The sequence below is a fragment of the Cariama cristata genome, unplaced genomic scaffold (genome assembly GCF_000690535.1).
Source record: "Cariama cristata isolate BGI_N322 unplaced genomic scaffold, ASM69053v1 scaffold12793, whole genome shotgun sequence".
Taxonomy (NCBI): Eukaryota; Metazoa; Chordata; class Aves; order Cariamiformes; family Cariamidae; genus Cariama; species Cariama cristata.
Window position 1 is genome coordinate 77,540 of NW_009607902.1, and position 27,908 is coordinate 105,447.

The window sequence follows — 27,908 nt, forward strand, 5'->3', positions numbered from 1 at the left end:
ATACATTTCATATTAGTAGAATTAAGGCAAAAGCCTACTGCAGAATATTTGCAATGCCTATCGTGACCCCTTCCCCCACCATCACACCTCCCAGCCTTGTGAACAACTCGTGCATGTGGCCTCCACGAAGAATTCATCAGCTTCAAAGACACAGACTTCATGCTGAGCAAAACCACATACAAGGACAAACTATCAGAGGACAGAAATCAATGAGGTCCTGTAGTACGCGATTCACAATTGGAGAGAACGCTACTGTAATTCGGAGGAAGGTGGAGAAAGAACACTTAAAGCTAAGTATAACGTGAGAAAAACACAATCTGCAAGAACTTACACATGGAACAAGAAAGATTCTCAAGAAAACCAAATATATTTAACTCTGAAATAGGAAAAAAATCTCACAGATTTTATACCCAAGTAGGCATTTATGCAATATTCACAGTAAGTGGAGAAGTTGTTTTATTCTTATTTAAGAGGACATGAAGTGGTAATTCAATACAATGAACTTGTTCTCAGTGTATACTGGTCTGTATGGAGGCACAATAGAAAGGCTGGGCTACACTTACGAGTTTTACTGGTCTACTTAGTAAAGGACGCAGTTTTCTTTTGCGTTTTCTTAAAATGACTGATGGCGAGTGTAGACGCAGGGCAAAAGTGTTTTAGAGTCTATATTGGTACATACCAGTTCCTGAATAGTAATAAAAATATACCAACATAAAAATCCTTACGTTCTCACAATATTTGAAGTGGAGGAAGTAGACTGCTTTCACAATGCCAGGCTACTACAATGAAGCAGAAACAATTACAAACAGACAAGGCCTTGAATCAAAGCACAGAAGCCTAATATTTGGAAGCAGAAGCTGACAGCTTAGCTGTGTACCCATTTGCTCTCCCTCTTCAGTAAGAGATGAAAAAAAAAGTAAAAATTTCTCATCCTTTCTATATAGTTTCTCTTACTTGCAAAAGAGTTGTTTACAGTTAGGCCTTGAAGCACTAGAGATACATTCAGTGCTGAGTTTTTAAATTAATAAATGCTTTCTTTTCCCTCCTAAGTTTCATATCTAGCTCTTAAAACTGTGGCAAGATACATCATCCTCATGTGAAAAGTGAAAACTAAGTGGCAGACAGCTTCCTGGATTTCAAGGAAGGCCAATACTCTATCCGAGCTGTTGCCCCAAAAAGGTTGAAGTCATTCTGGTACTAAATCACTAGTATGTCATAAATGGGCTGCACCTCCTAATTCTCTTCGAAAGCTTTTCCATTATCTTCTATCTTCTCTGAACTTATTAATTTATACACAAACCAGCTTTGACAGCAAACAATTTCAAATTTACTTACTGCTGCAGCAAAATCAACTAATGAAGATGACAAATAGTACAGATGTCAGTCAAAAATATGAAACAAGGCTTAGGTACTGCTCAGTTTTGCTGAATATAGTACGAAATAACTGATCTTTAATTCCTGATTCCAGAAGTTAAATTTAAGAATGCAAAATAAGTAAACTTCCCCAAGAGGTGAGACTGATAAACCCAAAAGATTCAAGTACAATCTTATTACCAAACTAAATTCCAAAAAATAAGAAAACTAGTTTTAAACGGCTAGAAATAGACAGGAAACCTAGTTGAAGCCTCTGCCTAGAGCAAGCTGTTTTTCTAAAAAGTCTGCTAAAACTTTCAGTGTTCCATTTTGTAGTAGAAAGTTCTCAGAACTTAAACATACACTCTCACAGAAGTAAATCCTGTCTTAGGATGCACACCACTCTCTCAAATATTAAGTGAACTACCTGTGTCTGGATTTTGCTATGCAACAAGACTAGTACCCAAGATCCTGGGGTCACACATTTCAAGATCACCGAAGCTAAAGCTTCTGATAACTGGAATTTTCAAGGATTTAATGTAGGAACTAGTCTTTCATTTACATTTAACTATTAGTATCTATCATTATATCATTAGTAGTATTTAACTTCATGTTGGTATTTCCCTAATACTTGGAAAAAGATAATATAAAAAGATGGTAGTAAAACAATAGGGGAGTATTACAGAAGGGCATCTGATCCAGACAGTTAACTTCTGTCTTACTTCAAACAACTTAGGTTTTTGTTAAATGTTGTAGTAGTTAAGATCACATATCAGCAGTATAACCAGGAGAACACACACAAAAAAAAGACATCAAGCTGCACTTCACTCTGGAAACAAAAGCAAAAGCCTACTATTTCCAGAGTAGGAGAAAGAATCCTTTGATCCCAAATGCATGAGAAGCAGCTTTGCCTCTCAACATAACAGAAATGGTCAAATACTCCTATGATTGCTGTAGCCTCTTGAGAAAAGGATTTCGTGTCAGCACATAGCTCCATTCAGAGGACTTCTGTCATTACCTTACAGAATCCATCTCACTATTTCCCCTTTTCTTTCCAAAATGTACTTTTTGCTGCAGGTTTCAGTGCTGCAGAGAAGGCTTGGCTTGTAAGCCCCCCAAAAAAACACCACCTTCTAGGAGTGCATCAGGATGTATATGCACCATGAAAGCAAGAACTGGACTTGAATTTTGCTTTCCTGGAGCACCATTGAGAAAATATAGTGCTAATGCTCTTTCACAAAGCATACAGGATACTTATCTATGCAGTAAGGATACTTATCTATGCACAACCAACCAGACTGTGGGGCCAAGTCAACTGCATTGACATGCTGCTGGTCAAACATCATGGGCAGGAACTAAAGAGTGTGTATGTACCATTGGTCTGCACAGGAGCTAGAATCAAAACATAAGTGGCATTGTACAACCACATCACTTTGCTGAGCATCAGCTTGCAACACCAGCAAATGCTTTCCTTAGGTGACCTAAATAATGAAAAATGTAAAATAAAAAGTATGAAAAATAAATATTCAAAACTTTGCTGCCTTGTTCAACAGTAAATCTACTTACATTTCTGCTTCTGTCTCAAACCCAGCGGAAAAGGGGAGAGGATTGATTTGTGGTCTCTCTAGCAGGCTCACAGAAAGAGACTGGAAAGTACTAGAAGGGATACAAAAGGGCTCAGAGGATGTTATGTAAGACCCCAATTTCTGTATCACTGAAAAGTATTGCAGTGGCTTAACAAGTACTCAGCAGGGCTCTGGGAAGTACTCCCAAGAAAGCAGACATTCACTCCATGCTATTTTTTTTTTAAAAAAAGGGAAAAATGGGAACTAAAGATCGAGGTGGGGAGGTAAGTTTCATATTGACTGTGGCTTGACTACCATTAAGAAAAATAGCCTGGATATGCTAAGCTCTTTGTCTTTGTAATTCAAAATAAAATTGAGGACATAAACACCAAGTACTGTGAGGTAAGACTCTATATTCCTGCAAATACACTAATATTGATACACTTTCAGTAGTACTGATTTTCTCTGTAATTCTATGATCTGAACAGCAGCATGCATTTCCAAACGCTGACCTCTGATCCATGTTTGTCATTCCAAGTATAACTCTCAGTATACTGTCAGCTAAAACCATTGTTATCTCAGCAGCATGAAACAGTGATCAAATTTTTTAGCCTATGTCCTTCACCTTCTCGTTTTGAACTTTTTCTGATGACAAAAGTAAATGCTTACATCTTTAACATAAAGAGATGTTACACCTCTAAAGAGCCAAGAACATTTGTACTAATAAGAAGAAAAAATGTAATTTCACAAGATCACAAGTCTATTCTGGAGAGGGGCTCAAAGAGAAAAAGCAGGAATGTTCAGACAAGTTCACGATTAACTGGCAGATGACTAAATTACTATGCATGTAGCAGCAGCTCACAACATACAAGTCTTTCCTGCTATCAATATAAAGGACCCCATCAGCTTTAAATATAATGCATTATAAAATTTAACCCCTCCTCCCCGAAAGGAGTCCAGCTGAAAAAAGGATAAAAAAGTCACCATTACAGTATCTCTTCCCCAGACACGGGTAACTAATGCATAAACACTGTCAGAAGAGAGTAGGGAAGTAGACAAGATGACAAAGAAACTTCCTCCAAACCCCAGATACATCCTAATCTCTGTATGACAGTTCTCAAGAAATACTATTACACAGAACAACAAACAAGCAAGTTTTCAAGCAGAGGAAGATGTTAAACACCAACTTGATCTTTGTGAGTATTAAAAATTCAATCCTCACCTGCCATCTGTCATTTTTCTTTTTAAAGAAAAAAACTGAGACAATTTTTCTATTTTGAAAAAACAAAAACCCAAACATTAGGCTGTGTGTAGGCTACAAAATGCACCCTGAGAGCACTAACTGAAGTACCAATGGTAACAAGGACAAAACAGCCTAGAACGAACGTGAACTAGCCAAAGTACATCTTCAAGTACGGCCTCAGTAAACACTTCAGCATTTAGGACAGGACATTAGTTTGATCCTCAGCTTCTCCCAACTATTTTATGTATTTGTTTATTCAGGCCCAGTTTTGTATATAGTTTTTCAGCTCCCAGAAAGCCATCTAGTAACTTACTAAACTGTACAGTAGAAGCATTGTGCACCAAATACACATTCTACTCAGCAGGAGGTAAGGAATACTCTTCTTGAAGGGCTGGAGGACTTAAGCTTAAAAAACATCTATTGCTTTTTGACATTTCTTCCATCCCACACGTGTGAGACACTGAAGCTGTGAGGCTTCCCCAAAATATTAACCCAGGGATTGAAATCCACTGAACTAAGGGATATTAGAAACTGTCTCCACCCCAATCCCATTGGGGTCAGTGGAGACTACTATGAAAACTAATTTAAATATAGCAATTAATATACACACAATTGCCACAGAGGCCCACACTTCAACTCAAATAAAATAAAATCTTAGGATGTCAATAAAGCAGAAAGATTGGAAAACAATACACTGGCTAGATTAAAGCTAGCCCAAGCATGTTACGCGCGTTAGTCAGACATCTGACTACAGCATAGCCACAAGTATGTGCTTACAAACACTAGTCAGAAGGAAAAAAGATTTCCAAGTACCTCTTTGTAAAGCCTACTTGACATGTATCTATATTTGCATTCCTGAGATTCTAACCACCTCTGAAACAGTGATTATTTATTTACACAAGTATTCTCTGTTTTAGATGGACATTGGCAGTCTGAAATGTGGGGCTTCATTGTTTCAGAGAAGGTTAGCAACAGAGATGTCAAAGATCCTTTTCATTGCCGTATTATTAGGATTGTACTCATTAAGCAGAGAAGTGATGGCAAACACAGCACCTGAGGAAAAGTCAAATGACAACAGAGTTGTTGGGGACAGATTTTTCAGTCTCTCCAGCCTGCACACCTCCAAACATGCAAACTATAGTCATGCAAGTACTGTTATCATCTGCTCATGTTAATAATTCCATAATTTCACAAACAAAACCAAGTCATTACCTTTCCCTTAGAGAAGATCGATTTAGCACAGAACTTAGAGAATGCTTCTGAAATGCTGGAGGTGCTGAATGCGATAATGAACCAGCAGAATGGGACTGTCTGTTGGGTGGATCTGAGATCACATCCTCATTGCAAACATCAGAACTGTCAAAGTCTTTTCCATGAGTAGATTTTGCCTGTAAAAAACCCCACCAAACCTTGCTAAAATTTATTATGAATATTAAGATGTACGGTTTTCATGTTTTTATTTTTCAAACCAAAAGGTTAAAGATTGCACATATATGCAGGAATTATCTGCCTGCTGGGGAAAGAACAAGGACCCTCATTTCATACAAAGAGCTCTGGTCTAAATTAAATCAACAAGTGTCAGAGGGTTCTGTTGGTATCTAACACACCATCTTATGACAAAGTCTACTGTAACAGCCCCTTTATCACCTTTTCTGACTGCACAGTTTAAAGGCTTACCCTTGCCAGGAATCTCAGAGATTCAGAATGATGCTTGAGAGTCTAAACAACACAAACCTTAGACTTCTCAGTCTGGGACTCCTCGTTCTTAGACTTTCCCCCCCTTCCCCCTCAGGATTTGCTGTTCATCAAGGGAAAACAGAGGCTCATCTACTCATTTTCTACTCACTCTTCACTATACTACTTACTCCTTTCATAGTTCCTCTTACCTGAAACACACCAGTAAGATGTCTCCATGGGTTACTACCTTTTACCTGGCATGGGGACTTTTACAGGAGCTGTTTCCCAAAGGTGAGGAAAAAAACCCAAAACCCACAACAAAACCAGACCAACAATAATCATGTTATTCATTAGCTCTTTCCAGCCTGCAGGATTTTTTTCCTCAGCTTTGAGAAACAGCTCCTCTTAAACAAAGCTGTATTATATTTCTGGCAAGAAAAAGATACATTCTCTTCAGCCCTGATTTTGTGAGAATCACAAGTGATTAGTGGCATCAAGAACATGATGAATTAACCTGTAGCTCAGCTATCTGCATTCTCCAATGACTGCTCCTAAAATCTATTTTCCTATTGCGAGAGTGGTGTGTCAGAGGGATGAGGGAGACAACACAACCTTAAAACAGCCAGCATTTTAAAAAAAACCCCAAAAAACAAAACAACAAACCAAAACCAAAACCAACATATTTAGCATATTTTAGTAGAAACTCTCTATTTTCTTTACAGTTTCTCATTTACAGCCATGGAACAATTCAGATGTGGCACAATGCATTAGACTCACATGGTACACAAAACTGCAATCCTTGGTAATAAAAGTTTAGAATCTGACAAAAGTGCGCTTAACATATATCAAGGTTTATCCTTGTAATTCCCCTTCTTTCCTCCTCCCTGTTATCATCAGATTTCCTAGTCATTAGCAAATCTAAGAGGGCATACATAATTAAATGCCTAATCCCACAATTTCTACAGTACTTCAGGAACAGAGGCAAAACCAACTATGTGAGGATGGAAAGAATAAAAAAACACCAAAAAACAAAGGAACCCTGACATTAATCTTCAGATCCATTTAATACACAAAGCAGCTAAAATCTGAAAAAGGAAGGATGTGAAATAACAGAACAGTGGCTTGCCAGTTGTACCAGTGCTACCTTTCCATATAATTCCAGAATGAAGTGTGCTCTCAGAATGACTGGGAAGGCAAATGCAAACTGCCTTTAAAGGCTCTCCTACAGTCTTGTCACAAGCCTTAATGCCAAGGAGAAGCAAGTTCTGTACCTATTTTTTCATCTGTAAATAGTCTGTCAGCAGGCCTGAACTGGGTTAGACCAGATTTAAAGTGTCTCTTTTCTTGCTTTTGATACTACAGTAGATAAAGTTTCAAAAATATCTATGCAAGACAATCCTTCTCACTCAGAGATTCCCAAAAACCAACGTGTAAATAATACCACTTCAGAATACTCACTTCAGCTTTCTTGGGTCTGTAGCTGCCGAGAAGAGAAGGATCTGGAGAAAGAGAAAAGGTGCATCCCAGAAGAAATTCAAAAGAAAATCCAAATGTCCTAAATTTTATGAAAACTTTTTCAAAATAGCTTACATCTCCTCCCAAAAAGTACTAAAGCAATTTATTATTATTATTATACATTATGAAATTCTAAACAGTCTCCTCAGAATATTTCAAGAAATCACTTTCTTTAGCTGAAAACAATGACTTCACATTTAATGGAATACAAAGTTTATAATAATGAATCAGTGAATGCACAGTCTTCTGCATAAACACATTTTGTTAAGCTATTAATTGCCTAAAACAATATAAAAATCAAGCTCTACCATTCCCAAAAATTCTCATTTACATTACCCTACCTTACTAATCTTCTCTGAACAAGCTTCCCTATGACCACCTCTCCCTCCTCCTTTCATTTCTTCATTCCTTCCTTCACCACTGACCCACAAACACAAGTACGAAGCCCATGCAAACATACGTGGGGAAACTATTAGGTCTGTATCGGGTTAGGATGTTTCACCAATCCCATTATGCACCTTATCCCTGAGGGACTGACATTAAATTATGTCTGCCTTCTTGATCAGTTATATCAGTCTGTCCTGCACAACCCTCACACTGTGACCCAAGCCCAAGGAGCTACTTCTATGATGTACAGCAATGTAAAGACACCTCTCCGTTAGCTACCTGCACGAAAGCAGAATAGGACTAAACTGTACTGTCAGTATTAAGATCTCTAATCCTGGGAATCTGTTTTTTTCAGAAATTACAGTTTAAGCCTCCAGACACAGGCAGGTGACCAGTGAATCCTCTGGATATTAATAGCGAGGTAGATTTTGGTCTCCTAACCACTGACCAGAAAGCACCAACTCATTTCGTAAGTATGCAATGGTATCAGATGATGATAGCTTTGTTACATTATCCAGCTACTACAGATTGGTAAGTAGGACCTCAAAGGAAACGTGAAACCTTTAACATCCTGCATCCAGTGCTACTACAAAGGACAAATGTAAAATAACAAGTTCATAATGATTTGCTCTATAACAACTTATAATTAGTGAGGAGGCACAATAAAAATGAAGCCGAGCACACATAACAAACAAATACAGTGAGACTCATTAAAATCCTCATATTGCCAGACACATGCAATAAAATCAAGTTTTAGGGTATGTCCTTAAATTTCTGATCCCACACCTTCTATTAAACCCTCACTTACTGATACCAATGAATGCCGAAGCATGGTATTGGAGCACATCCTGGATGTTCATTAATAATGGTAAGTGACTGATCCACTACTGACAAATACTGCTGAAATAAACTTTATTCATTTTTGAAGGAACAGAGCCCTTGAACTTCAAGATGATCAATATTGCAAGCCTGCTCAACACACCCACAGACTGTGGTGCCGACTTGTTCCACTATCCAACTCATCAAAACAAGTGGAGTGAAACAGAGCACTTGCCTAGGTTTTGGTATTTTCTACTCCTACTTTCCCATCATGTAGAACTATGTTCCAAGTTTCACGAGGTAAAGAACTAATCAAAATCAACTTTTGCAGCAGTAGCTGATTCAGTATTCTTCCTACTCCTCGGAAGAAAGAACGGCTTTTTCTCCATTACAGAAAGACTTTTTTTATAATGAATAAAAAAGCAGATCAAAAACCCCCAAATAAAATAACCTCACTAAACTACTGCAGAAAACAAAAGCATTAATGAGATATATAGTAGAAAATACTGACCATGGTCTACCTTGGTCCAGGCTTCTGCTGCACTTTCTCGCATAGGACACCAGGTATGGAGTTTAATACCAGGACTTGGTTGTTCAACCTGAAGCAAAAATACTGTTAAAATGCTCAGTATCAGATGTATCAATTCTGATTTTTTTCTGGTTTTGTTCATAAGATCACATCTAGTCCTTTCTGAAATATTTTATTCTTATTTAAATACTATTCAAAACTATTTTCACAACACTTTGCTTATATTATGTGTATTATTAGCATTACTGTGCATAAATAAAAACAGTGCTAGAACGGTCTAGAAAACTCTGAATATCATATTGTTAAAAGAAAAAAAAGCAGATAGTTTGTCCTTCATCTAGAACGTCTGCAGACTTTTTAAACAATTCTTGGTATCTCATATTTATGAGATATAAATATCTCTCACCAAAAGAGATCTCAATCTATTCCTAATTTAAAAAGTTACATTTAACATAATCTAATTTTAATCTTCATGTAACACAAAATCTCCAGGCCAAAAGAGTCCTCAGCGGTAAAGATGCCCTAAAAGGACCATTCTCAATCTAGAAAGGCCATGACAGTCAGGATATGGTACATTAAGAGACAAGCTTCATCCTTTTTTGTACAAACATAGTAATATCAATTAATAATTAATGTTTAAAGATGCTATAATTATACTGTGAATTTCAACTATAGATCAAAAAAATAGAAGAATTGATTTAAAGGAGTTAAAAGAAAAATATCTGAGAGATAAACAGAAGGTTGATAAATGACTAATGGCTTATTAAAGCTAACCTGAGTTTCTAAAAGGTACCTATATGTAGAATAAAACTCGGAAAAGAATTCTAAAATTTGACAAGATATTGTTAATTCATTTGTACATAAACTAGAAAAAATTAAATAAAGTGAGAAGCAAACTAATTACACACTAAAATATTTCAATGGCTGTGACAAGTGTCCAGAATTGTAGATAAAGCATAATGACATAGCACAGAATCAGAACCATCCCATTTCTGCCCCTACACATTCAAAGTGGTTTTCAAAAAATAAAGGATTGTTGCAATCATAAGAAAAATAAAGGGAAAAAAAAAATCCTCCGAGAGACTGGGAAATCTGGTCCCTTCATATTGAAGCACTTAAGCAGTTTTTTTTAAATCGGTACCTAATTTCAGAACAATTTTTCACGTACGGTTAGCAAAAAGTCCTTATGCGGGTGCTAAAGTCGGGTTGGTTATGAACTCTAAGTCAAACTGTTAGAGATGTAGCTCTGAGCAAAGGAAGTGTTTCAAAGATCATAGGATGCCAACATAAAAAAAGTTGAAAGAGAGGAAGTGTAAGTGTTCATAATGTGACAAAAAAATCTTTCTTTAAAGTCTTATTCAGGAATTTTTAATACTAATATCAATTACTTCCAAGCTGAATTTATACACCTATTATCCTGTCTAGTGTGCTGGAAGAAAAGAAATGGGACCGCAGAGAATTTAACCAAGATATTCATGAAAGAATTTGATCTTTGTCTGTTACTAACGCGGATAAAAGGAATTTTATTTTAGTTAATTTTACATTTAAATCACTATGTGACAGACTTAAGGAAAGAAAAATTATTCATCTAAACTAAGAGTTGAATGAGTTGTTGGAGCAGTATTTAGCAAAAGAACAATATTTGATCTGAGCTTAAGCTGGAAGCACTTTGGAGGGAATACAAACCCGTCTAACTACAAACGGAGGTTTATCGGTTCCTCTTCTGAATTCATAGGGACCAAGGTTTAAATGGGCCAGTCGTTGCCTGGCTTCTTCTGACAGCTCGCACATCCTTCTTTTCGTGTATGGAGATGGAGAACGTGATTTAGAAGCTATTGTAGGCTGTTCGTAGTTCTTTGTTGCTAAGCTGTGCCTGTTTTTCTCAGGTGGAACAGTATTTTTCTTTGGTAACTTTTTTTGTAATTTTCCATTTGGGGTTGAGTGATGTACCCAATTCAAATCACCCTAAAGTGAAAAAGAGAAATTATCTGGTTTGACAGGATGCAGAACAAAGATCACTGAAAATAACACAAATGGGGAACTAATAATTTTAACAGAAATAGACGCCATGTCAACTGAAGTTCCTCTCACAAAACTATAATCAAACAGCAATGAAAAAAAACAACAATGTATTTTCCATTTTCTCTGAAACCAGAAGGAGGTTAAAACACACATTACTACATGTTAGATGTTGATGTTAAGGTTAAGTGTCTGATACTTACCCAATTAGCTTTCTCACACAATTAGTATACAGAGACTGTAAAGAATTAAATTGAATTTTGTTACAAGTTCATTTAACATAAACTATACCTGGATTGGACATACACAGATTTGAAGCATTTTTTTCATCTGTTTAAACTTTTTTTAAACCTTTTAAAATTCTTACCCTTTAAAATAGAATACATAAATTAAAATAGAAACCTATTTAATAGTCTAAATTACATCCATTCAGAGTTGCCTAAAGCTTCACAAGAAGTGTAATTACATTCTCTGAAATTCATATTTTCTTGAATTATGGTGGATTTACTAGTTCTTTAAAGAGTTATAATCAAAAAGCTATGTCTAGTAGAAAAAAAAAAAAAACAACACACACCCTTCCCCCCTCAAAAAAACCCAAAACACCCAACTTTAAAGACCATCTTCCAAAGATCCTCTCAAATCATGTGAATACTTTTGCAAAAGAAGAGGTAGAGCAGCTGTTTATTTGTATAACTGGGACTTGACATCCATGATATGGATTTTGTAGCTAGAATTTCTAAAAATCCCACCATTATCAAATATTGCCTTAGAAGTCTATCTCTGAGTTGATGCTGCTTTTAAAATACCAACATACAGCAGAACAAAGGAAAGTGGAGGAACAACCAATCTCATCAACTCCCTTCCCACACCATAGGATTGGGGTGGTACTGTTGTAGTTTTTCTGGTCACCAGCAAAGCCTACCTAGGAATCAGGACTGACGCCCCTTCCAAGTAACTATTAACTTCTTCAGTGACCGATTTCAAATTCTGAGAAACACTTTCCAACACTGAAGTTTTGTTTGAAATACATTATCATTCCTTTGTAATTCCTGGCACCAAATGAGCATTCAAGCTTTACAGGTCAAGGCACTCTAGATTACACAACTCTCATCAGGCTACTTAGCAGCATGTTTTAACTTTGAATACTGCAGTATGGATAATTCAGTTTTGTGGTCAATTTTGGCCTAAATTCACAGGTTATAAAAGATAAAAAATAATGGTATAGCAAGACTTTTCTTCCTGTTAGAAATTCTTTTCCAAGCTTGAGGAAGTTGACCTTAGTCTTAAATCTGAATGTTGTATGCACTATTTCAGTTCAGAGGAACCCAGAAATAAAATGTCCAGCTTGCCTTCAAGCCTTTCCCTCTACACCCAACAATGAATGAGGCTGAGGTTGTACATTTGTTTTGCATCAACACAGTTTGAATCTGGCATCACACGGACTATTCACACCACTGTCTTTCTCACGCCTGTACTACCACTTGTGCAGCTGGTAGTGAGCCGGAGTATGGAACTGGCCCAAACAAAACCAGACCTAATTCTCTATGATTAATTCCAATTTCACCAGAAGCAGGCTGTGCTTCTGGCTTACACCAGTCATGAAACAAGACCTTCACTGCAACACATGCAAATTTGATACGCCATTCATAACATATTAAACACTTCTAAGGAGATTTTAAATTTTAAATCAAACTGCCCTTACTGTAGTCACCTTCAGTGAATTTAGTCTTCTGACAATAACAGTTTTCATTGATTTTTTTTTTTAATTCTTTATCTAAGTGTCTCAATACATTTTGTTTGCTAAATTTAGAAGAAAATTCTCAGTGAACTAACTAGCAATGCCACAAACTGGTCAAAGTCACCTAACCCTCTTTGCACGCAAGCCTTCCTGACAACCATTCCATTTTAATGATGTTGCACCATTTTTGTTAATAATAAAGCAAAAAAAGGAGGACGTAAGAGTAACTTTACATGACAGCCTGAGGCAAGAAACCCAACCAAAATTCCAATCCATGAGACGAGTGCTACCAAATGAACAAACACATCAGAGTGGGTTTCCCCCCCCCCAGTCTCTTCAGCTACTTTAACTTTGCTTGTTGCACAAGCAGCATTTCCAGATTGATATCAGTGACAGTCTTTTCAACAAAAATCTTCATTTCCATTACTGTTACGATATTGTTACAGAAAACAATTAAATTAATTGCTTTGGTTTTGATAATGTACCTTCTCTGACTTCACCTAGCTTTCATTGTCCTGAATTTTAAGTGTCAGTAAGAAATGGTGAGAAGGCATCTTCCCACCTACAAATACACCAGGGATTGACACTTCAGCTGATCATAGAACATAGCAGCTGATAATTGTTTCAGATTCAAGGAACTCTCAGCATTTACTGTCTTGCACCAAACCCACTCTTTATTCACACTTGATTAAAAATTTAATCAAGATGTCAAGCACCCATGATAACTGCTTTAACCACAACAAAAGAATGAGAAAAGTTTGAAGTGAGCAGCAGATGTAAAAATTGGAACCAAGGCCATCAATATTAAATCTAGAAATTAAACTGCAAACAATTAAATTATGCTAACCTGTATGTGACTCCTTCCTGAGCTTAACAGACTTTCTGTAATAAGGGAGCTTGTAGAAAATCTCAATTTTGGTGCAATTCCCTAGAAAAGAGACAATAATTGAACATCAAGCTCCAACTCAAGATAAAGGGTATCAAAGAAGTAAATGTCACCTAATGTAACAAACCATTCCTAATTTTCAGCCATTTCCTTTGTTAATTTCAGCCTTTAATAAAGATAATTAGAAAAGACAGAACAGCAATGGTAAATGTCAAGATGTTAACATTTGCATTTCTGACAATTCAATTACAGATTATTATATTGCTTTCATACAACAATTAAGGTCTGACTTTTATTTCAATACATTTCTTTGTCAAAAGCACTTTTAAAGATTTTTCATGCCATGTTATATAGCATCAATAAAAATTCCAGTCATACTCTAGAAGTTTCATTACCGCTAACTTTGGAAATTTACTTATAAATAGTCTCAATTGTGCAATCTTTTTTGTAAAAACATTTTAAAAATTAGTCAATTACACTGCAAAAAACTATTCCTTTCTAACAGCATGATTAAGAACATCCCTTATTCTGTAACCATTAGAGCAAAGTCTGATTTGTGTGGATTGTCTACCATGTTCCATAACCATGTTCCACTTCCTCTCAATTCCCTCTTCAACATGTGGCTGGCAGAGGTAGCCCTACTTTGACCAATTTAGAATCAGTGGGGTCCAACTGGGCCTCCTGGTCAACCAGCACCCATGTACTAATGGCCAGCAGGTCCCTCTGTCTTTATGCAGCTAACAGTTTCTGTTCAACTCATCTTCTTTTACTACAGCCATATCTAGAAACATAATACCTCTAAAGCTCTATTTCCCGTCAAATTTAGCTAGAATTGGCAAACGTATACAAAATTTACTGAGTGTAAATGGCAGAGATTATGACACACAAGTGTTATTTCCCAAAACAGCAACATTAAAAAAAGGCATAAAAGAACTAAAGGCCACATACACTATAAACAAGTGGGAATCATCTACGTGTGCCTTATACAGCTCTGCAGAAGCAAAGAGAGAATCAAGTGTCCCTAGAACTTTCTATCCTTTCTTCTTTTGACACGGACAAAGTTTGCTGCCCCAAGGCATCTGTGGGCATGGTCATTTGGGCACATGAACACACAAAATCACTGACAAACAAGGAGGAGCTGGTCTGTTTGTTACTCTGCCCCACATTTTTAAGAATTAGCAGAAACTTCATGAGTGAAGTCTACTGCTGAACTAAACTATTCTCTACCACCTGCCTGGTAGATCACACTGATTTCCCATAAGGGAATATGATCTGGACCCAGATTAGATTATGGAAAGCTAACTGTCTTTAATCAACTCATTTTATTATTAATGAATTGTCAAGTGCTATGAACAATTTAAAAAAGGACACATCAGAATTAGTAAGTCTTCTATAAAAAGCAACAACAGAGCACCCACTGCTTTTACAGAGACTGGGAATGATTACAGAATTGTTAAATGCTCATAGCTAAAAAAAAAAAAATAATAATAATAATAATAAAAAAATCATTCAAAACCATGGTTTCTTCAGAGAGATGGTTTGTAGAAAGGGAATACGGGATGACACTCGCATACATAGGCATGGATATGTCAAAAGTAACTTACAGGACAAAAGCAATCAGAGGAGGACTTCTGTTTTCTGCAGCTCCCAAACTAGGGACTGCTGAAGAATATTATAGTATTACGTATAGCCCTAAACATATCTGTAAATGAAAGTCTAGCCAGAAAGCTTTTGGATTCTATTCCTCTGCCTTGGGCTTAGTGGTGCCTGCAGCCCTGAGCAGGCTTGTCAGTCCACCTGTACCAGTCATTAAACAGAAGTGATATGGACATAATATTAATTTGATCATAGAAAAACTGTAAAGGTGCTTCATATTTAGAAGAACACAAGTTAGAAAACAAGCCTAATATGTGCTTTTGACTGTAAGACACAGGAGTACAAGCCTATAGCTTATAAAAGTATATACAAATGTAACAGAAGGTCTTGTATTGGTATGCTCATGAAAGATAGCATAACTAAAAAGAAACTGTTTTAAGTAACATGGCAAATACTGCGTGAGGGTGGGGAACAGAGATAAGAACGTCTGTAAGTCACCACCATTCAAGGCTTAAACATATTCTGAAAGGCAAGGGTTGCAGAGAAATACAGAAAAGCCAGCAAAAGCCTCAGCTGGGCAACACTGGACCAAGAGAGATAACTCGAGGCACGTCTTGCATGTGTATTGTGCTTGTAAGCCTCATAAGACATTTAGCCAGAGACATTATCAGCCAAGTGCCAGATTTCTGGAGGAGTTCTGATCCTCTCAACTTGGGATTCTCTCCAACTGGCAGATTAGCAGTGTTAATCAGACACTGCTTGTCACTGCCTATCTGAACTCCACAACCATAACCTTGCTGTTGCTACCTTTATTTTTTTTAAATAAAAGACAAATTTATTGGGAATCAAAGTGCCAGTGAAGCACAGTTGTCAGTCAAAAAATACTCAACATCTCAGCTAGCTATAAATAACTTTTCACATGGGAAGAACATGGCTTGACTAGCATAGGAATAATGTGATGGTTCTCACAACCTTGTTTAACACTTTCCCTTTTGCTTAGCATACACATTCAGCGCTTGGTGCTGACAGAGATAGCAGGAGATACTTGCCAGGAAAACTCAGAGAACACTAGAAGATGGAGGCATTTGCGACTGCATTTCTACTGGAGGTAGAAATCCTCTCACAGCTATCTGATTTGGCAAGCAAGGAGGGGAACCACAAGTTCTTTTTGGGAGCCTCCCTCCAATTCCATCAAACGCAGCTTCTTCATTATTCCTGAAAACAGGGTCTGTATGCCAAAATCCTTTCTTAAACTGGTCTTTCTGCAATGGAGATGGAATGGAGCAACAGATGCTTCTCCAGTCCTTGTTCCAGGGCAGAGAGGGACTTCGTTTACACTGCTTCCAAGGACATGTAAGTACCTTTCTTTCTTAAATCAGTCAACTTTTTAAAGCTACAACAGTGTCATCATTCAGCTACACATCCAAATGACTCTGATCACATCTTCTCACAGCTCACAAACTACAGCACCTTCTCTTCATTAGAAAATACATAATTTTTCTATTAAAGAACTCAGTCCAACAAAACACCTCAAATGTCTCTAGTGGCTCTGCTTCAACAAAGATTCATTATATTGCATTTACAAAAAAATCTGAAACTATTTTGCTAACACCACCTCAATTTACTACTACCTCCCTATCTAGTCTCTCTCAACACCAGGAAAGTACCTATTCTATAGGTAATACGAAAGTAGCACAGTCCCACTCCCTCTCTTGAGCCACCACCAACATGCATAGGATAAGCCATATCAAACAGATGCTATGGCCAAAAAAACAATGGCTATTTTTGCAGGGACAGTTTAAGGTGCTGCAGAACCATACATTTTTGTATCGCAAAAATCACAGCTTTAATTCATTCAAATGTAACACAGCATTAGACACCAAATTAGCGGTTCTAATTGCAAGTGACTGGGCAATTTCCAGGTTGCCTTTGCAGGGGAAAGATTCTACCAAAGATACAAATGACCTTTAATCAGCATTTCCCTCCTGCCATGTGTTTTTAATCCAACCACAACAGACAGGACAACTGAGTCCCTATCGTCCCAATTCAAATATCCTGCCAATCCACTAGTAAAACTTAACCAAAATAAGGCAGACAAAACAAACCCCAAAATATATCTCCCACATCATCACCATCATCTTCAAAGTGCCTTCCTGAGTTATTCCACTGACACTTAACATTGACCAGTCAAACTCTATGAAAGGGCAGTGTGAGATGAATTTTCATTTACTGTGTGCTTGAGCTCTTATCTCCAGAAAATTAACATTAATTCTTTGCCAATTAGTTGTTTATCATAGCTTTTTCGAAACTGTAGAAAAGGCAAGTTACTAAATGAGCATGAACGGTCTGAACAGACCTTAAGAAACAGGCTTTGGAACTGAAAAACAGTCACACAGCACTAAGCTAAATTTCAGTTACTTACTATTTTAGTGGTGATCTTGCACCTCAGGGAGGCCCACAGGTCAGACAGCATAGCACTATAAATTTGTACTGACTGTCATGGTCCTAAACAGTACCAAAAATGGTCTGAAAGAAAATGCTACAAAGAGAGACTGAGGAGGAAGGTTACATGGTTTATCTGTTGAGAACCGTGAAGTTGATAGGACTTCTCCCTCTTCTCTTGCACCCCTTCAACTACCAACTTCAACGCAGATTAAATTGAATGGAAGACATGTCATGGTGCCACTCTGCAAACCAATTTGAAACTAACTTTTTCCACATTAAATAATTTCTCGAAGCATTTTGAAAAACGATTCTACCTTCACCAAAGTTCAACTGTGGATTTGTACATTCAACACCTGAAACGGCAAAATCTGCCACAAGTAATCACTTTTCATTTGAAATAGTTCAAGGGGTTTCTTCAGTGAAACACACTGTATCATAAATACAATCCACAGATATTCACTCACTGTAAAAGAAGAAGACCTCTTCATTAAAATCTCACGATCTAAACCATGGTGGCCACGGGTAAGCTTAGGGTCAGGGAACAGGAAATCTCTTGTATTTTCTTCATACGTAGCTAGAATTTTTCCTACTAAAAAGAAAATATATACCTTAATTGGAAAATACACAAAGCTATATAGTACAGACACCACACACAAGATCATATTGAAACTAAGATAAATTTTGTTCTTTACAAATTAACAGCGTGACTCTAAAACTTGTATCACACTAGGAAATAAGCTCAAGTTAAATCAGCAGCAGAAATGTGCAGAATCTACTGAAAGTATGTTTTACTGATATTGTAAAAAAATTAAAGAAGATTGTGTTAACTGTTCTACAAGAAACATATGAGAAGTTTTCTCCAGGCAATTCTTCAGTAGTTTTCCTCTTTCTTTCCCTTCCATGCCACAGAAGAAACAAGTATTTTTTTAATGGCAGCCAATCCCTTATCAAAAATTGTATCATTCCATATTACGGAATAGCAATAGTAGTAGTAACAGTAGTAAGAAAGAAACGCAAGCAACATCAAAGTCATTATTTGAAGATTTTCTGACCATCCTGGTTTCCCAAGTTTAAAAAAAAAAAAAAATTTCTTTAGGGGAAAACCTTGAATGTATATTATAAAAAAAAAAGTAAATTGTGCTATTGCAGTCATCTTGTCAGCTTATGTTGGGCTGTATCACACCTATCTCTGACCTCTGAAATTAAATTCGTTATGCAAGATCTTTTACCCTTCCACAATGAAAATCCACATTCAGTATATTTCTTCAAATAAACAGTCTGGTGAGTCACCCAAAGGAAGCAATTGTTTCCTTGAAAGTACTAAGGACAAGTGACAGAGAGTGCTTTTAATACCACAGTTTCCAAACGAGTCCTCTTTAAAACTTGACTTTATTTCCAATAAAATGCAGATTTACATTATTCATGGGAACACTTGAATTTCATTAAAATAAATTTTTATAATCACACAAACCAATAACAGAAGTATGACAAATCGCTATTTATTATCTTCACATATCCCAAGAGACCTGTAATGCTTACAGTGAGGATAAGAGTTTTCCCAATGGTCACTGTTAAAATGGAAGGAAAAAAAGTGTCATTCTGAGAACAAGATTATGCACTCTGAAATTTCACAGACAGCCACTTTGCAAGTGAATTGTGATGCAGTTAATAAGCGTGCACTAGATGATTTCAGTTTATTTTCCATTTTTAAAATATTATCACTTTCCTAAGTCTGAGTATGGTACATTTCAATATTCAGTTATTATTCTCTTTCAAGAATGAGATCCTCTTGATCTATTAACATTTTATATTCAGAGGACTATTTGTTGAAGAGCTTTCTATGTTGTTTGTGAGTTGGAAAAAGTGATTGTGCTGTAATGGGCAACATCCTCGTGGAAATGCACCTACTAAGCTGCAAAATTTATGAAGCGATTGATACAATACCTGGAGGAACGAGCTGTATTAGTTCAAGTACTGCAGTGTCAACTAGAAAGGAAAAAAGTTTTTTCATGAGTTAAAAAAACTAAAATGGAAAGTAATTGTCACAGTCAAAAATCAAGAAAAACGGCTCACTGATTTAAGCTTCATAGCACTCTACATAGCTGCACTATTTCCACTACACCAACAATGAGAGAAAATTAAGAACAGCTTGCATAAATGCCACAGATGAACACAATAGCATTAGCAGCATACAAATGGCAACTCTAAATTTGACTTAGAACTTGCTAAGTTCTATCTACTGCCAAGTTTGTCCTTCTTTTAAAGAAGATGATGCAATCTTTGCCACTTTTTCAGATAACTCTCAGTATGAGGGAGCATATTCCTGGAATTTGAGTTCAAAGTCAGTGTTGTCTCACTACAATTCATTATGCTCCACATGTGGCAAGACATATAATTTTCTTTAAAAATGAAAAGAGTAATTTTACAAAAATGGAAGGTTTATGCTTATATTATTTGAAAATGAATCAAATAAATGATCAGATAAAGCAATCCATTACCTATCTGGATAACTAGCTGTATTTTCCACTAATTATGACTTTTTACCCCTTTCCTGTTCTAAAGCATGTAGCATACATTTCTAGATGCATTTTGTTAGATAACAGTATTTTGGGTAAGTTACTAGTAACCAAAACCAGCAAAAAACCTTCTGCCTGCACTGACAACGAATCATCTATTCTGAAAACCCAAAACTGCTAGGGTGCTACTTATTTAGTACATGTTATACTACATTGGTTACCCACTAGCTTTTCAGAGAACAGGCTCCTCATAATTATCACATACTTTAAACTTCCAAAAAGCCTTTAGAACCCACACATGCATGACATTAATGCATACAACATAGTATGCATAAAAAGCAGAACCTACGTTCCAGTAAGTCGACAAGGTCTCCAGGATCAACTATATCAGCAAATGCCTGGAAAAGAAATGAATAAATAATAATAATGGCACAGTCAAAGTCATCAGATGGACCTCTGGGGGAAAAAAAAAAAATAATAAAAAAAAATCAATATTCTTTGCCAAGATGGTGACCAAGAGTCCTGTCTCCACTGGAAAAAGAAGGGAAATTGAAATTATCATTTGGCACATGATCAGAGTCATTGAAAGCTAGGAGTTCTTGTATGCTTCCTAGCCATTCAGGGGTACTCTCCATATTTAAATTAGGAAGTATTGTGAAGAGTTGAACATGTAGAGATAAGTATTGTCTGAGAAAATTTCAAGAGAGAAAAATAAATTGTTGAATGTACTAGAAATCTGATAGGCTAAGACTATGTTCTTTAATATATTAGTAATGCTTTAAGCTTCATTTTCATGGCAGTGACTATTCATGTACAGAGTACTACTGTTGAGGGTTTTTTTCAACCTGAATCCCATGTGAATAGATGGCAAGGAATAGAGGAGGATGTTGCACTGGATATTCAGCAGGTAATAGGCTTCCCCCTAATTCTATACAAAAGTCTCAGTAGAGCAGTGTAGATCACTTTGCTGTTTAAGGTACCAAACACTAAAAACCACCAAGTACTGGTGCTCCACAATTATCTAGACCTAATCAATAGCTATTTATAAGAAGATAGATATTATTCTCAGCTTTCGTGTTTATCTCTTTTGTAAGGAGATAGATCCTGGTGTCTTGGAGTTCCCCTAAATTACACTGAAAACAGTCGCAGCACATTTCCTGTAAGCAGTTTGTGGTATGTTTGTCTTTAAAGAACTACGATCTTTTTTACTCTTCGATAGCTGGTGAAATTATCACTGTTTGTATCTTACCCACATCACCACAGCATCATTGATATTTACTCAGTCTGATTTTCAAAGTGCTGGGGGATGCTAAAAGGAAAAGAACTAGAAAGGGCAAAGTATTATTATTCATATGTAGTCAAGAAGCCAGATCATATCTGTAAGATACTGTGTTTCATTATCCCTGTGGTACTAATAATGAAGCTAGTAGGGACTCAGAATATGTGATAAACCATCATAAATTGTAAGGCCAGAATACCAACCTGGGAATTCTGGTGACAAACCATGAAAGAAGTATCTCAAAGGGAGAAAGATGTCACCAAAAAGGCTTGAGCAGCTATTCTATCTTTCTACTAAATTAAGTTGACTCTCCTATATCATATAGTCTTTGTTCTTCATCTTGCCATAATTTTTAGAACAACAACATTCAGTTCCTTCCAAGCCAGGAAAAAAGACACTGAAAAAGGAGAGTTCACAAAAGAATAAACAAACACCTAAAAAGTCTCATCATACATTATAATCTTCAGTACATATAACTCTTGAGTCACTGTGTGGATAACACAGGCACACACGTTCTCTGTGCTGAAGAGAAGCAGGAGTTAAAACACTATACCATCCTTAGTGTGATTACTTGTGCTCAGGGGTTTTGCAGTGCGTCTTTGTGGAGTTTGGGATGGGTTTTATTTGGCTTGTATTAGCTCTTGACATTATCTTACCTTTTCAAATACTAGTTTTTCTTGAAAGAAAAGTGGAAATGCTGCAGGGACGCATTGAGTTCTTTTGTACTGCCCAAGTACAGAGACACTGAGATAAAGTTCCTCTTTGTCTTTCAGCAGCACTCCAGGGCAAGTTATCTGTAAGAGTAACACATTCATTAAACAAACTGAACTTTAGTTATAGAAGTAACAGCTATTTTCAAGATAAAAACGAAATGGTCAAGGCTGAAATGGTTGATTTCCGAGAGTCAGATTACAACCGACAAGAATGAAAAAATTTCTTTTCTAAAGCAATTCTGTTTGTACAGACTGACGAGGAAAAATAGTCACCATTTTAAAATAGCCAGGACAAAATTCTTCTTACTATAAGTAAACATACTCCATTGTCTTCAACCAAAACTGAAACCTAGTATCCCAGTCCCAGGTTAATATATTTAAGGGCATGTACTCACTGTGTAAGAGTTAAACATCAAGGGTCACATCAGGTTCTATATGAGAAGTCACACAGAATGAAGTTTATGTGATGGTAAGAGACAAAAACCTGTCCAAGGTTTGGCCTAGCTACAGAGAGAATGAAACTGGTAAAGGTACATGCTTAGATATCCATACTCTGTCTAGCCACAGAAAGGGCAAGTTTATTTGCAAATATTAACTTTGCCTTCTAATATGTAAATAAGAAAAAGCAACTGTTGTTCCATTACTCTGAGACACATGGCATACAAAGTTTTACTTGAGAAGTTTGGCCACCTTGGAGCATATTCAAGGCTGGGAAGGCTCCTCATTAGGCTGCCAGATACTGCCACTAATCTCTCAACTTTTTCTGGACAATTCTTATTCCTTAAGTAAGAGAAGTTGGTATGTTTTTAAAGCTCTGATGAACATCAGATGTTCTTACTGGTGTTTTTAGTGCAAGGATGTACACAACTCACTGCAAAACTATTTGTTATTTTTTCCAAGCCACGTGGTTTTATTCTGTTAACCAGTCAGAGAATTGACACCTTTCACTTCAGTTCTACTGCTCACTTTTTTATTGCCGTATAATAAATACAAGGTTGTCTCTTCCAACATAAGGTTGCTGGAGAAAGTGTTCAGACTTTCAATTGCCAGGTAGAAAGACAAAGGAAGAGAGTGACAGGAATTAAAATCAGTGCTTTGGTTACAGTCTCCTACTCCCAAATGAGTGTTTTACTTGAGAAATCCTAACTGGATTTAAAAGAAAACTATATAAACAGCAGAAAAACAGCCTCAGGTGAAACAAGTGACAGAAACCAATGTGTGATAGATTATTATAGCCAAAAAAATAGTGCTTCTACTCATAAATATCCAAGGAGGGAAAAAAAAACGGTTTCCTCTCCATGTAGATGAGGGTTTCAAATCTGTAAGAAAAGTGCAAGAATAATAGATACCCTAATTGAAACAGACTGTCAAGTGTTAAACAGCTTGTATGACACTCATGCAGTTGTAAGTGTGAATAGGAGTGAGCCAGTGACAGGCTTCATTCATACAAGGCAAGATCCCCCAAACTACATACTACAAGTCATATTAGCTTAGTTCTCGCTTCTTCTTGACATTTTTGTAGCATTTACAATCATTTTTCGCTGGGGTTTCGTGTCTTTCAGCTGAGACAAGGCAACTAATATTTGCCAGTTTACGGAGATTAAAAGTGAGAAGTTTGAAGACATCAGAGAGGGCAAAACTGCAAACAGTAGCCATTTATTCTGGCTATCCTGTAAAAGAAAATAAATTCTTACAAATCAGCATGTGGGGCAAGATAGCACACATGGAAACTTGTGCTTTTACTACCCTTGAGATAAACTGCACAATTCATTGCCTGGGCTGGCACACCAAATCTATGTGTTCATGTAACATTAAACCAGCTCCAAAAATGACTGACACGTGTATCTGCAGTTCATGAAATCTATTTTGTAATATGCGACGCATGGAGCTGCGTAACACTTAGGAGACAGACTGAAGCTCTTATCTGACTGTAAACTGTAGAGGCACAATGAGGGACCATTTAAAAAACTGTAATACTATTATCTATGGATCAGGTAAGGAAGAGGGACACCAATGCTGCAATTAACTGATCTTACAACCAACCAGGAGGACTATGATAAATAGCTAGGACAGTGTTACCCCGGACTTTTCTGCTGCGGTTCCCAGCAGGATGGAAAACATGTACAAGCCCTATTGTTTGGACATCACAAATAGTCATAAAGAAATCACTGAATTCATCTCATGGAATGGAACAGAATTCTACTGACCTACAATCCTCTATGGCATTTGTTTGTTAGATGCAGTCCTAAAGCTGTAGCTGCATATGTAACCAATGACAAAGGCAGGCCTTGAAAAATCCCTTTAATTGCCCTTTACCATCAAAACAAGAAGAGTCCCCTATGAAGGGCAATGGACAGTATTATCTTCTGTTGAGTGCAAGCTTCCAGATAGAACAGCATTTCGGACTTAAGAGTTGCAAAAATAATCTTCTCAATGTGAAGAAATGCCATTTTAGTCTCCTTACCTGGCAGTAATCCACAATGATTTTAATTCATCTTAGTGCTTAAAGCTTTACCTACCGTTACTGCCACGTTTGTGAATTCTCCATGTAGCAATGACATGAATAATAACGTGAATTTCATTCTGTTGCTACATGAACAATCTAAATGCCAGCAACAGAGGTAGATACCAAAATTAGTCTCAAAAACACAAACAACAATGAAACCTGAGTCTGAGTAATCATAAATTATTCAATTTCAATTAATGGTAGGATAAACCAAATAAGTTCTTTAACTAAGGTTTTCCATTTTAGAAGAGCAGCCTTTCAGAAATGAAGAAAACTAGCAGTGAGATAAACCAAAGAGCTGGTGGACTCAGGTTGGAAAAGACCTTGGAATGTCATTAAGTCCAAGGGAGCAAAACCCATCTGTATCCTAAAGCAAGGGTAAAACAAAGAGGACAGAACTTCCGACACACGTGGATAGGTTTCAAAGAGGGTTGAGAAATACGCAGAGCATTGTAAAAGAAGAGGAAAAGGAATCAGAAATTTGGACAAGATTTTAGTCACAAATAAAGCAAACAAGGAGAAAACAAGCGGACTTAGTATAAATCAACCAAGATGTGAAAACTAACAAATCTATGTCCCAAACACAACTGAATATTTTGCCTTGGTTTTAATGATACTTAAAACAGGAGCAAAAAAACCTTAAAGACTGAAATGACAGCAACAGGAGTTACCCAATATGCACTAGGCCTGGGCCAATGAGCCACAGGGAAGCTGAATCATATTCAGCCCAGGTTCTGAAAGAATGTGATTTCTCTTGCTGGATCTATACATAACTAAAACCCATGTTTTGAAAACAAGGATAGTACCATCTGCTGAAAAATAACAAATGCAAGGCCCATGTGACACAGAAAAAGAGATCTGAAAAATTATAACCCCATCAATCAGAATATTTAAATATGCAAAAGTAAAGAATAAAGATATGGAGGAAAACATGATGAGAAAAAAGCCCAGCAGTGTGTGTTTCATAAAAATAGATCAATCAAGCAAAGCCTGACATTTTCTTGAAAGCCTACTTTCTGTACAAAGGGTATCATACGGTGCCACATGAGAAATTATTACCTAAGATGCAGAAAATGTGAGTTAGTATGAAAGTTCTAAGGTGGTAGAAAACTGGCCAAAGGACAGCATCAATAACGTGCAAATCTGCGGGGCATTAAGCTGAGGGTTACTATTAAAATTGTTCCTCTACATATCCTGGGATCCATACCTTTTAATATTTTTAATGACCTTGACAGAAGAAGTCAGAGTGTTCTCATGAAATTTTTCCAATTAAAATTCAGAAATAATCAGAGGTCAACAAAAAGATATAGAAAAACCTGTCTGCGGGACCACAGTAATAGAGATGAGATGCGCCTACTGTGTATTAACAGTTTTCGCTTTCACTGGCGGGGCTAACCTTCAATGCTGGCTGAGGGGAAGATGATGACTATGTTAATAAATGACAGCATAACTGCAGTGCAGCTGTGAAGAGACTAATATTAAGACATATAGGATGAATGTTGGACATTTTTTCCCTGACATTACCTAAGGCAACAGTGAGACTCCATCTGGAATACTGAATTAAATTCTGCTCCTGATCAATGCAAATTCAGTGGAAGAGTAGCACCCATGCCTAAGATGATCAGAAGACTGGTGAGAGTATCACACAAAATACTACCAAAAGAACTAGGTCTCTTTAGCTGACAAAGATCAACTGTGAAATGACAGAACTGCTGCCCAAAAAATACATCAAGTGAGCAAGGAAGGAAAAAAACTAGTGAAGTGAAAGGACAATGTTGACATTTGTGTAAGAGTAGAGCATCAACTAGCCAGAAGGAAATTTACGCTGAAAAGTTTTCAAACCATCACAGGAATGAAATGCTAAAGTAGGCTCCAGTGGGGAAAAAAAAGGCAAAAGAAGTGGTTCAAAACCACACTAAATACACTTATTAAAAGGGTTATCTGAGAGAAATTGTATGGCGTAGCAGGGATATAACTGAACAACCCATATGTGCTGAAAGGGGCACTCAGATCTGTGTTGCAGATTTCCTCTTCTATCCCTTTCCACTATTATTTGTAGCCTTGAGAGGAGAGTGAATAACAAACACCCTACAACTGAAGAAATCTGACCCTGGGGGAACCCCTTCCCTGTACTCTCTCCTGGCACATGAATAGCTCACAGCACTCGGAACAGAAAAGGAAAGAACACTTGCTCCTTTCCAGGAACCAGGCAGGCCTTTGCGCTATGAAAACAAACACTGGCTGTTGAGACAGCACAGTAACACCATTAGGGTGATACCCTCACAATCTACGTGTAGAAATTCACAGCTCTATTTTAGAACATTCACACAAGTTTGGGAACAAAAGTGGCTAAGTATTCAGGAATACCAGGTCTGTTTCCCAGTATATACTTTCTGGATCTGCACTTGTATTTTTTGGTTGGTACCTCGGGTTTTGCTTTCAGCAGCAAGTACTCTGGCAGGACTTGCCCCGTGAGGACGCCTAACCTCTGGATTATAGCGACCAGGGCGTATGAAGCTAACAACTCCAGAGTAACAGAGCACTATCTACCTCGACTGCTTCTTAAAAGTTATCAGGAGAATGATACAGACTCTTTCTTTACTCCCACCTTGTATATAAGCAGAAAACTTTGCAAAGTGCACAAAGAACGGTCGTAACATGATTAATGTAAAAACTTTCCACTTTGACATCTATTGAGCTCACCTCCACCCCATGTAACACCCAAGTACTTCCGAGCTGCCCAGTGCCACATCCCGCCCCTCACGGGGACCTCATCGCTCACAGGGGTGCGTATGCCATGTATAAGCTGCTGTTTCCTGGGATTTCTTTTGCTCTCTGTTCTCAAGAGTGCTTTCCTCACACCGTACAGATTCCCAAGAATCAGCGTCTCTTAAAAAAAGACCTTTTCCACCCGAAAGTGAGAACTGTGAAGGAGTGCGGCTGCTGCTAACACCAACAGGGAGGCACAGGGACCGGCTGCTGGAGGATAAACACACAGAAGGTGCAGAAATTGCCACGGAGCCAGACCTGAGCTGGATTTCTAGAGGAAGGGCGGCCCCCAGCTCGGCAACAGGGCCCAGACCAGCCTCCCAGAAGAACCCTCACCCCAGGAGAGCGGGGCG

The 27,908-nt window shown here is 37.3% G+C and overlaps 1 protein-coding gene across 1 annotated transcript in view; it reads right to left on the reverse strand.

Moving 5' to 3' along the window:
• The window catches only part of SPATA6 (spermatogenesis associated 6), a 34,477-nt gene extending 12,095 nt beyond the window's left edge, over positions 1-22,382 (reverse strand). The window contains exons 1-9 of the mRNA XM_009696926.1: positions 22,224-22,382; positions 20,638-20,686; positions 19,717-19,758; positions 18,237-18,361; positions 13,693-13,773; positions 10,775-11,053; positions 9,071-9,158; positions 7,297-7,337; positions 5,374-5,549 (exon numbers count right to left, since the gene is read on the reverse strand). Of these exons, the coding sequence (XP_009695228.1) occupies positions 5,374-5,549; positions 7,297-7,337; positions 9,071-9,158; positions 10,775-11,053; positions 13,693-13,773; positions 18,237-18,361; positions 19,717-19,758; positions 20,638-20,686; positions 22,224-22,382 (1,040 nt within the window). The remainder of the gene's footprint in view (positions 1-5,373; positions 5,550-7,296; positions 7,338-9,070; positions 9,159-10,774; positions 11,054-13,692; positions 13,774-18,236; positions 18,362-19,716; positions 19,759-20,637; positions 20,687-22,223) is intronic.
• Positions 22,383-27,908: the final 5,526 nt, after the last annotated feature.